Raw genomic sequence first — 11,263 nt, 5'->3', positions numbered from 1 at the left:
ATAACGTATTATTGAACAGCTTTCCGTGTCATAAATTTCTAATTTTGTAGTTTCCTTAGGTCTCATGTTCTCAAATAGTTCGTTGTTTTCCTTTAAGACTAACAAATGAATTATATCTAGCCAGAGATCATCTCTCACGACTCAAAATTTAAGGAATCATTCATATCTCGGAGACTAAAGTAAGTTCAGAATTGTCCACTTCTTTGTGGAATAAATTGCTTCATTTCATTGTTTAGGTTAAATTATCTCATTTTTATTCGTTTATTTTTCGATTTTTCTTTATCACGTGATTAGCCTTGGATCTTAGAATTTAGGATGTTACTTAAGGTAGTTTTCTGTTCATTTTATGTTCTAGTTCGAACCACATAAAAACACACAAGAACTCTCGGCCACACGGCTTAATCAAGGAATTCACATTAATAAAATAAATGTTCATTCTATAACTTCTATTTGCCGTTTCGAATCAAAGAGTTCACGTTTTTATTGCTACAGCAAGTTCCGAAATAAAGTGCGTATTGAATCAATCTCTGTTTTAAGACACTGTGGGTTGGTTTTGCGAATATAACTCTACTTCGTCACCCACAGGATAAAGGATGAAATGAAGAGGCAGTTTAACAACTATTCACCGAAGTGACGATATTTACTGCCATAAAAGCTTAAAACACTTTGATACGAATTTCACTGTTCTTAGGCAATGCAAGACGAAGTTCGATTGTCTTGTTTATGAAATGGTTTACCTCGGTGTAAAAACCTGTTAAATGTTTTCTTTGTTTTGTTAGTTCGTGGTAGGGTTAGGTTATTGTTTGATGTTGTTTTGCTCTTTGGTTTTCCTTTGTGTTACGTCATCTGTGAGTTTAACAGGTTTTTACAACGAGGATGAGCCTTCGATCCTTTCTTTCGTTGCATGTTGCTAAGTGAAAAACGTAGTCATTCTCTGTTTATTCGTCTGTTTACAGAACCCGATAGAGAGGAAGTCCATTCTCAAACGATGTAAGTTATTTTCAAACCACAGTTTGAGATTGAAAATTTCATAAGCTAAATAATGAGATATTTTCACTTTCAAAGTATGGTTTGAAAATAACTTACATCGTTCGATAATGAAAGTCCTCTTTCTGTAAAGAGACAAATGAACAGAGAATGAAAACGTTATTATCTGAACAACATGCAACAAACAGAAACAAGGATTCGAATGATTAAATGATAAACGAATTCAAACTCACCGTCGTCCATTTTGCGCGCCCAAACCCGATGCAGATCTGTGCATGCGCGTGGATTTCCCTCTGGACAAAAAAAAAAAACTGTGGAAAATCAGAACTGGGCCACCGGTTCGCCGGGCGTCCGGGCCGTCGCAGGCTGTGGGCCGCTGGGCCGTCGCGGGCCTTGTTCCGTTGGCCGCTGGCCTGCTTTTAGCTAAACCCCTACCCATGACCTGTGTGGGCACGGATCTCATGGTTATACACACCAACCATAACTCTTAGAAAATGACCATTCTAAATCAGTTTCTAGAACCAAATATCGCTATAATAGCAATAAGATAAACGAACGTTTAGACCTAATCACAGAAATGGGCACTTAGACTTAATCTGTAAAATGAGAGTTAAACGTGGGGGACTCGTGGTGGGTATATCCATGATATCTTTTTCCCTGTGTGCGACACTGGTGAAGATCTCTTCCAACTTGGTAACTGCTTGGAGGTGACCATTAAGTTTTGTGAGTTCGTAATGAGCCCGAAAAGGATGTAGTTGTTTACATCATTTTTTTATGGACACTAAAATGAAAGTTTTTCTAATTCGCCTACATCTTTTTAAGGTCTGTACACTGCAGCACATAAACTGAACGTGGAATGGGTTGTAATAAAAGGCGTCTCGGACTTCGCAGCAAAGAAATCTTCAACAGATACTTGGAGGCCGTTCGCTAGTGCAATGGCAGCTTCAATTACAGCTCATATTTTAAGAGAGGCCTCTGTCTTCCAAGATTGGCCTCACTGTGCATGATCCGCACTAAAAGCATTTAAGGTGGTTCAAACGAGTTTCAAATTTTCCAAGCAACGTTCTTATTATAGAAGGATTGGCATTACTACACTGTATCATGTATTAGCAATTTATGGTACCATATGAAACAGCAATTACATATTGCTGAACAAGATGCGGTCATTATTGTGACGTAATAAGTCACCGTGGCAACGGGGAAGCCCCGTAAAACACACTTTATTTTTGCTTTAGTTATTTATATCTCAAAACGAACTTAGTTAAAATCCTATTTTTTATTGTTGGAAAGCGATCGGAAGGCCAAGATGAAACTTTCTGCTAATTTTATAAAAGTTGTGAACAGCGTCTTGGTGGTGCCTCCCAACATGGAGAACGGTCAGTGAATTACAATTAAGTCATTTACAAAGGCAATCTGGCTGTGGTCAAGTCAGTCCTTTGTGAGTTTTTTTTTTGTCTGTAACGTACATAACGACTCAGACGAGGAGCTTTCCGCTCAAAGCGTGTAAGTTTCCTATGGCAGATTGCCAATCTTTAAGCGTGGAAAGTCCTGAATCTCTTGTTTAAAACGCGTAGTGTCCCTCACGGATTACTACAAACACGAGTAAACAGTTTCTAAATTAAACCAAAAACTTAGACGCTTTGAGAAAGCTCATCATCTGAGTCACTACCTGACAGACCAGGGATTGGGTTAATCACATCCGGATTGCAATTGTAGATGACTTGATTGTAATTCACTCACTGTTCTCCATGTTAGGAGACACAACTAAGATGGCGATCTGTAAACGATGTACTGGTCAGTGGAAATCCAAAGCGCTTTTTAAATTGTATTTTTAATAATTTATTTTTTTGTTAGTCTTCATTATTTTGGGTGTTCCGTAATGTTCCCGTTTTCCGGGATGTTCCAATGTTCCAGGGTGTTCCGTTGTTCCTGATTTTAGCACATGTCGAAGTTTCTTTTATCTCCTCGCTTCCGTTTAGCTTGTTGTTTGCGTTTTTTTTTTCGCCTAAATTTTCCATATTTGTTTCTTTCTCCGAAAAGAAAACCTCGGTTACGCTGTTACGAAACAATTCCATTTCCTGTTGAGCTTACGCTTTCGTTCCTATAGAAACGACTTACTGAAGACACAGTACTTCACTGTGATTGGCCAAACGATGACATGCTTCTCCGGCAAATTTGCACTTACGGGAAAGAGTTTGGTCGTCACAGAGAAATATATGTTATTCATCGGCTGGGAGGTCCGTATTGGGATGGCAAATTGTGCCCAAGGTCTTGACAAGATTAAAAAACCGGCTCTGCCAGCTGGGTGTAGGGAAATAATACTTCAATAAAAACTATATTATTTGGAATGAAAACATCCCTTAAATTTCAATGTTGCGGACATGTTTCGCCAGAAACTTCTGCCTTCTTCAGTGCAAGTGTTACATGAGATGCAAATCTGAATATAAATAAGTGACTAATGTTAATGAATACTAATGTAACCGAGCTCGATTATACGTGACAAAGCAATTTTTCGGTTTCACTTTGTGGTTCTGTTTATCTCGGTTCCCACGGAAAATGTTCGTTTCGGTTGTGCTTTGTGGTCATCAAGCTCTGTTGTATTTCTCCCACACGATACGTGTGCAGGAAGACAAATAATTAAATTTATCACCCTTTACTACACCGGCTTTGTTTTAGGAAAAACCGCTAAGGCTACTGTTTCTTTATCTATTGTGCTACTAGAGCACGTATATGTTTTGTGGTTCATCGAGACACAGAAAACAGGAAAGTTTCATCAGTTTGTGGCTTACCTAGCCATGGTTGAGCAATCGTATCGTTAAAAACAGGATGTCAGCCATTAGTTTCTTTGAGTTCGTTGTTTATTGTGTTAAACGGATACATTAGACGCCCAACACGTCCTAATTGCTCACAAGTTAAAGTCCATCGTCGAGCGAACATCTAGCTAGTCTTCCAAGTTCTTTCAGAGTTCTCCCCTCGCACGGAGTGGGTAAGTGTTTACCATTTGTATTTTCCTTCGGTGCATGTTCTTTAGTTTTCATTCGAGGACGTAGCTTCCGAAATGTTTACAATCGTTTCGCATTATTCCCCACGTTTTCTCGTTGTTCCATTCCACAGTTTGCTCCAGTAGTTTCCCTTACATTTGTAGAGCTTGTCGTCCACTAGGTTTCGTTTGTTTCTAGTTTTATCGCTATTTTCTTGGACGATTCTAGCGTAGTTTATGCGAGCACATGCTCCTTCAATTCTCGTTTTCGTATCATATTGCCGGTCACGTGTTGTTGTCACAGTTTTGCCCTTGCGTGACATTGCACTCGCTTGGTTTGTTTATGTCACTCGCGTTTAGTGTTATCCTGTAGTTTTCTAGTTGTTGTTTTAGTTATTCGTTTTTCCTAGTTGTTCTTCTTTATACTCGCAGTTTAGTAATTTTAGCGTGTTTGTTCTTTAGCGCTATTGCCCTTTTTCTCTTAGCCTTTTATTGTTGCCTTTTGTGCTTGGCTGATAATTTCGGCGTTTGTCTCCTTTTGTTATCTTCCTTTTTACATTGTTTGGCCAATAAATTGTCATATACGGGTTCATATTTGTCCTCGCTGCTCGCTACCCTCTTTACTCGCGCGGCCTCGGTCACATTTTGGTACCAGGAGTGGGGTAGCGAGAATATTTCGGCTCAAAATTTAAAGCACAAAGGGCACATGAGAGTTGAAAAAGGGCAATAGAAGCCACTACCAAGATGACCGAGGAGGAGGTGGAAACATTGAAGGCCAAAATAAGTCAACTTGAAGACCAACAAAAACAAGCGCATGACCTGCTGAAAACGCTGCAAGCTGCCACGCAAAAACAGGATACCTCGGGAGCACAGGCCACCCCACCCCAGCCAGAAACAAGACAGCTAGTGGTAGTCCCCAATGAACATCGATTAAGGAAATTCAGTGGCAGGCATGGGGAAAACGAACTGTTGATTGATGATTTTATTGACAATGCAAAAAGCGCAATTACCTCTAGAGGACTTCCCATCAGCCTAAAGGAACCTGAACAAATCTTTAATCTATTACAAGAATCATTTGGTGATAAACGCTCAGTACCCCAATTGCTTAAGGCCTTCTATGACCGTAAACAGCGGGAAGGGGAAACCTTGCGATCGTACTCCCATGCCCTGAGGGAACTGCAAGACAAAATTAAAAAAAAACAGCCCACGACAAGCGATAGCGACAGTGCACTAAGGGATCACTTCGTAGAGAATGTCCGGGACTCATTGCTCAGAAAAGAACTGAGGAAGTTTGTACGTGACCATCCTAGCATTTCCTTTCTTGATGTACGAGAAGAAGCCATCCGCTGGGCCGAAGAGGATGAGAAGATCTCAGCCCCTCGTTCCCGCGTAGTGTCGTCTCAGGAGACAGCCTCCTCCAAGCAGCAGTCATCCCCTTCTCTGGCATTGACGATGGCAGAAATCATGAAGACCCTGCAAGGTCAACAGAAAGCAATTGAAGACCTAGCTTCCAGTATCAGCAAGATGAATTCCCGACAGGATAGTGAGAGACAGAGACCCCTAACCCAGCCGCAGCCTCCACCTCCCAGAACTGGCACGACAGCTAACAAGTGCTTCCGCTGTGGAGCGGCCAACCATTTTGCCCGAAATTGCCCCACGAGAAATCAGGCGCCGCCCCCTAGAAACCTTCCCCCACGATCCCCGCACCGCCCGTTAAACTAGTTCCCCCTGCTGCTGAGAGCCAGGTGGCAGGAGGGAACAGTCCTGGCTCATCTTGTACCCCGCAGTTGCCCGGAGCTGTCTACGAGAAAGCAGTTGGCAGTTGTCCAGTCACCACTGTGAAACTGGGGGGAATACCAGTACGTTGCCTTCTTGATTCTGGATCACAGGTGTCAACGATCACCAAAAGTTTCTTCAATCAGCACTACCGTCCCAGAGGGACCGACCTGCTGGACACAAACAAATAACTTACCTTGACCGCTGCAAATGGCCTGGAAATACCGTACATCGGTTACCTGGAACTTGACTTCGAAGCGCAGGGTGTGACCATTCCCCAGAGAGGTATCCTTGTAGTGAAAGACCCCCCTGATCCGCAATCAAGAGCCCGTAAGGAAGCTGTGCCAGGACTGCTGGGCATGAATATCATACAGAAGATGAATGAAGAGACAAAGCAGCTGGAGGACACTGCATGGACCAGCACCCTTCAAGCTGTCGCTAAAGCCGCAACGTCGGTGAGGGGACTTGCAAGGATAGCAGGCAGGGACAATATCAGGGTACCAGCTGGATCGATCACTACTGTGGATGCCACTGGCTATCGAGGTTTGCTGCCTGGAGAGGAAAGTTGTATTCTTGTTGAGCCCCTGAGGGATCGAACTCACCATGGTCTAATCATTGCAAGTACTCTCACCTCTGTTCATGGAAAACATGTAAAAGTGAAAGTGGCCAATGTGGGACAAGAAGATGTCTGGCTTCGCCCACGAGAGCAAATTGGCACTATGCATGCAGTTTCTGGTGTCCAGGAAGACTATCAGGACTTCGACCTCACACAAGTCTCCGTCCACGAAGTAGTCGTTCACCATAAAGGTGAAGAAACCCCAAAGCACAAACAGTCCCCCAAGTCTCCTCCCTTGGCAAGCCCTACCCCTTCTAGTGACAGTACCCCAGAACAACAAGCCCAACTGGATGAACTTCTGGTCAAGTACAAAGACATGTTCGTAAGTGATGATGATGAACTGGGATACACTGAGACTGTAAAGCACAAAATATTCACCACAGATGATATTCCCGTAAATCAGCCTTTCCGGAGGATACCCCCTAGCCAATACCAAGAAGCCAAGGAACATATCCAGAAGCTCCTTGAACAAGGGATCATCCGCGAGAGTCATAGCCCCTACTCGTCACCTATCGTACTAGTGCAAAAGAAGAATGGAAGCCTCCGCATGTGTGTTGATTACCGCAGACATAACGCAAAGACCGTAAAAGATGCTTATCCGCTTCCGCGAATACAAGAATCCTTCGATGCATTACAGGGAGCAAGCTGGTTTTCCACCCTTGACTTAGCAAGTGGTTTCAACCAAGTTGCTGTAGAGGAAGAAGACAAAGCAAAAACAGCATTCATCACCCCCTTTGGTCTGTTCGAATACAATCGGATGCCCTTCGGTCTCTGCAACGCACCAGCCAGCTTCGCCAGACTTATGCAGGCCTGCTTAAATGAACAAATTTTCCAAATTCTACTTGTGTACCTTGATGACATCCTGATTTACTCACAAACATTTGAAGAACACCTCAACAGACTCGAAATGGTTCTAAACCGTCTGCGAAAACATGGTTTGAAGTTGAAACTAGAGAAGTGCAACTTCCTCAAGAGAAAAGTGACCTACCTTGGACATGAAGTCTCAGGCGATGGCATTTCCCCAGAACCCCAGAAAGTCGCGGTTGTAAAAGAATGGCCAGTTCCAACCACAGTGAAAGAACTCAGAACTTTCCTTGGTTTTGCGAGTTACTATCGTAGATTCATTGACAGCTTTGCAAAGATAGCAGGACCCCTACACCACTTGGTGAACGAATCCCTCCATGAATTTAAGACTATCAAGAAACTCTCCAAGCCATTCACAGCAAAGTGGAACATTGAATGTCAGCAAGCCTTTGACACCCTACGCGAGAGACTTACTACTGCACCAGTTCTAGGATATGCAGATTACACCAAACCTTTCGTTGTTGAGACAGATGTGAGCCATGATGGATTGGGTGCCGTGTTGTCACAAGAACAAGATGGCAAGCGCCGAGTGATAGCATATGCCAGCCGCCGCTTACGACCACCTGAGAAGAACATGCAGAATTACAGTTCTCGCAAATTGGAGTTGCTAGCACTAAAATAGGCAGTCGCAGAGAAGTTTAGAAGTTACCTATTAGGATCTGAATTCGTGATCTACACAGACAACAACCCACTAAGCCACCTTCAAACAGCAAAGCTGGGAGCAGTCGAACAAAGATGGGCAGCAGAACTGGCATTGTTCAAGTTTACAATCAAGTATCGCCCGGGAAGAACAAATGGAAATGCAGATGCACTTTCAAGAGCAACGCACAGCCTTAGAGAATCGGAAAATACACCCATCGATGACATAGCAGAAGTGCAGATGAGTGAGACAAGTGTCACGCAACCCACCCAAGTACCACTTGAATTGAGAGAAATGATTATCAGTAGCACAGAAGAAGACCCACCTACCAGGGATACCCAGAAGACAACTCACACCACCCTGCCTACCCACAGCCTGCCTGACATAAGAGAAATGCAGATGGCAGATCCCACCATTAGACGTTTTCACTTCTACTGGTCAAGAAATCAGAAACCTACCCCTCAAGAAAGAAGACGGGAAACGAAAGACACTTTGACATTGCTTAACCAATGGGACAAGATCTCAGAAGAGAATGGAGTGATGTACCGTACCCTCCAAGATCCAAGCTCTGGACACCGTAAACAATTAGTCCTTCCCCAGGCCCTAAAGGAGAAGATTCTCACTAGTCTACATGACGATATGGGACACCAAGGACTCGAACGTACCCTACACCTTATTAGAGATCGCTGTTATTTGCCGCGAATGAACAATGATGTGGAAGTCTGGATCAAGAAGTGTGAGCGCTGTACCTTGTCTAAACAACCTCTTCCCCGCATCCGTCCAGCAATGGGACATCTCCTGGCCACTAAACCATTAGAAGTTCTTGCTATTGACTTCACCGTCCTTGAGCCAGCCACAGACGGCAGAGAGAATGTTCTCGTCATGACTGATGTTTTCACCAAATTTACACATGCAGTCCCAACTAAAGATCAGCGAGCAAGTACTACAGCAAAGGTTCTACTGAAAGAATGGTTTTTCAAGTATGGTGTGCCCTTGAGGATCCACTCAGATCAAGGACGAAGTTTTGAGAATGTACTAATCACTGAACTTTGTAAGTTGTACGACATTAAGAAGTCGCGCACCACTCCTTACCACCCACAAGGGAACGCTCAGTGTGAGAGATTTAACCGAACCATGCATAATTTGTTGCGATCGTTACCACCAGAGAAGAAGAGAAAATGGCCCGAACATCTGCCAGAATTATTGTACGCCTACAATGCAGTACCTCACGCCTCAACTAGCTACTCACCTTACTACCTGATGTTTCTAAGGGACCCGAGATTGCCTGCCGACCTACTACTCGGAACAGAAGATGCTGACCAACCGGAGATAGACTGGCTTGCCGCTCACAAGGAACGCCTCAGAGATGCATACCTCAAAGCAGGGGAGCAACTCAGACACCAAGCAGATGTACGGAAAGCTGCAAATGACAAGAAAAGCTATGACCCACCAGTTGAGAAAGGACAGTTTGTGTACCTCCGCAGCCACCCAAAGGGGAGAAACAAGATCCAAGATGCATGGGATCCAACCCTGTATCAGGTTGAAAATGCACCCAGACCTGACGGAGTAGTTTATACAGTTGTACCGGCCCACAGCAATGGACCAGCTAAGAGAGTGCACCGAACCCTGATGAGACCTTGTGAAAAGACAGTACGGCCATCTCCAGTCACAAGTCCTGCAAGTCATTCAAATTCCTCCAGTTCCAGAACCACTGGCAGAATTGTAAATCCAGTACTTGGAGATGACAAGTCTATTGTAATGAGGAGACAGCCCCGTAATGCTATGAATGTTGCAGTTCCCCCAGACCCAGCATTGCTAGTTCCAGAACCTGAAGGAATTCCAGAGCAGAACCCCACGGAGACTGCTGCAGGACCTCCAGACCCCTTCGAGCCTGCAGTTCCAGTACTACCAGACCCAGAACAGCCCCATGAGGACATGCCAGGACCCAATGAAATTCCAGCAGAACCCCAAGCAGCAGAATTGCCTATGGACCCAACGGATCCTGTTGCAGAAGCAGAAGACGGCCCAGTTAGGCGTTCAACCCGCAAGACAGCAGGACAGCACCCCAACCCCCACAGGGAGCCCAGATCAGCAGCAAACAATTCAGTGACTGTTGCTAATAAGGACTTTCCGCTGTACTTCATTTTACTTATATGGGCAATAGCATATAGCTTTTGGTAGAACGTAAAAGTTAGTTTCGTTTCCATAGAAGCACATAGGTCTGTCGAGGACGACGACCTTAGCAGGGGAGAAATGTAACCGAGCTCGATTATACGTGACAAAGCAATTTTTCGGTTTCACTTTGTGGTTCTGTTTATCTCGGTTCCCATGGAAAATGTTCGTTTCGGTTGTGCTTTGTGGTCATCAAGCTCTGTTGTATTTCTCCCACACGATACGTGTGCAGGAAGACAAATAATTAAATTTATCACCCTTTACTACACCGGCTTTGTTTTAGGAAAAACCGCTAAGGCTACTGTTTCTTTATCTATTGTGCTACTAGAGCACGTATATGTTTTGTGGTTCATCGAGACACAGAAAACAGGAAAGTTTCATCAGTTTGTGGCTTACCTAGCCATGGTTGAGCAATCGTATCGTTAAAAACAGGATGTCAGCCATTAGTTTCTTTGAGTTCGTTGTTTATTGTGTTAAACGGATACATTAGACGCCCAACACGTCCTAATTGCTCACAAGTTAAAGTCCATCGTCGAGCGAACATCTAGCTAGTCTTCCAAGTTCTTTCAGAGTTCTCCCCTCGCACGGAGTGGGTAAGTGTTTACCATTTGTATTTTCCTTCGGTGCATGTTCTTTAGTTTTCATTCGAGGACGTAGCTTCCGAAATGTTTACAATCGTTTCGCATTATTCCCCACGTTTTCTCGTTGTTCCATTCCACAGTTTGCTCCAGTAGTTTCCCTTACATTTGTAGAGCTTGTCGTCCACTAGGTTTCGTTTGTTTCTAGTTTTATCGCTATTTTCTTGGACGATTCTAGCGTAGTTTATGCGAGCACATGCTCCTTCAATTCTCGTTTTCGTATCATATTGCCGGTCACGTGTTGTTGTCACAGTTTTGCCCTTGCGTGACATTGCACTCGCTTGGTTTGTTTATGTCACTCGCGTTTAGTGTTATCCTGTAGTTTTCTAGTTGTTGTTTTAGTTATTCGTTTTTCCTAGTTGTTCTTCTTTATACTCGCAGTTTAGTAATTTTAGCGTGTTTGTTCTTTAGCGCTATTGCCCTTTTTCTCTTAGCCTTTTATTGTTGCCTTTTGTGCTTGGCTGATAATTTCGGCGTTTGTCTCCTTTTGTTATCTTCCTTTTTACATTGTTTGGCCAATAAATTGTCATATACGGGTTCATATTTGTCCTCGCTGCTCGCTACCCTCTTTACTCGCGCGGCCTCGGTCA

General features: G+C 43.8%; 2 protein-coding genes across 3 annotated transcripts in view; both read left to right on the top strand.

Moving 5' to 3' along the window:
* The window catches only part of LOC138005318 (death domain-containing ATP nucleosidase-like), a 10,505-nt gene extending 7,676 nt beyond the window's left edge, over positions 1–2,829 (top strand). For both annotated transcript variants that reach the window (XM_068851567.1, XM_068851572.1), the window contains one exon: positions 1,810–2,829. In XM_068851567.1, the coding sequence (XP_068707668.1) occupies positions 1,810–1,994 (185 nt within the window). In that variant the 3' untranslated portion in view covers positions 1,995–2,829. The remainder of the gene's footprint in view (positions 1–1,809) is intronic.
* Positions 2,830–7,847: 5,018 nt separating this feature from the next.
* Positions 7,848–11,263, top strand: LOC138005244 (protein NYNRIN-like). Its single transcript, XM_068851504.1, has 2 exons — positions 7,848–10,628; positions 11,085–11,263. Exon 1 carries the CDS (start codon positions 8,104–8,106, stop codon positions 10,042–10,044), a length of 1,941 nt encoding a protein of 646 aa, XP_068707605.1. The 5' UTR covers positions 7,848–8,103; the 3' UTR covers positions 10,045–10,628; positions 11,085–11,263.

Source organism: Montipora foliosa, chromosome 1 (genome assembly GCF_036669935.1).
Source record: "Montipora foliosa isolate CH-2021 chromosome 1, ASM3666993v2, whole genome shotgun sequence".
Taxonomy (NCBI): Eukaryota; Metazoa; Cnidaria; class Anthozoa; order Scleractinia; family Acroporidae; genus Montipora; species Montipora foliosa.
Note: the sequence above shows the minus strand (reverse complement) of the source record. Positions and strands in the feature narration are given on the sequence as shown.

Bases quoted from the DNA above. Each gene is read 5' to 3' on its own strand.
- LOC138005244 (XM_068851504.1), top strand. From the start codon at position 8,104: ATGAGTGAGACAAGTGTCACGCAACCCACCCAAGTACCACTTGAATTG.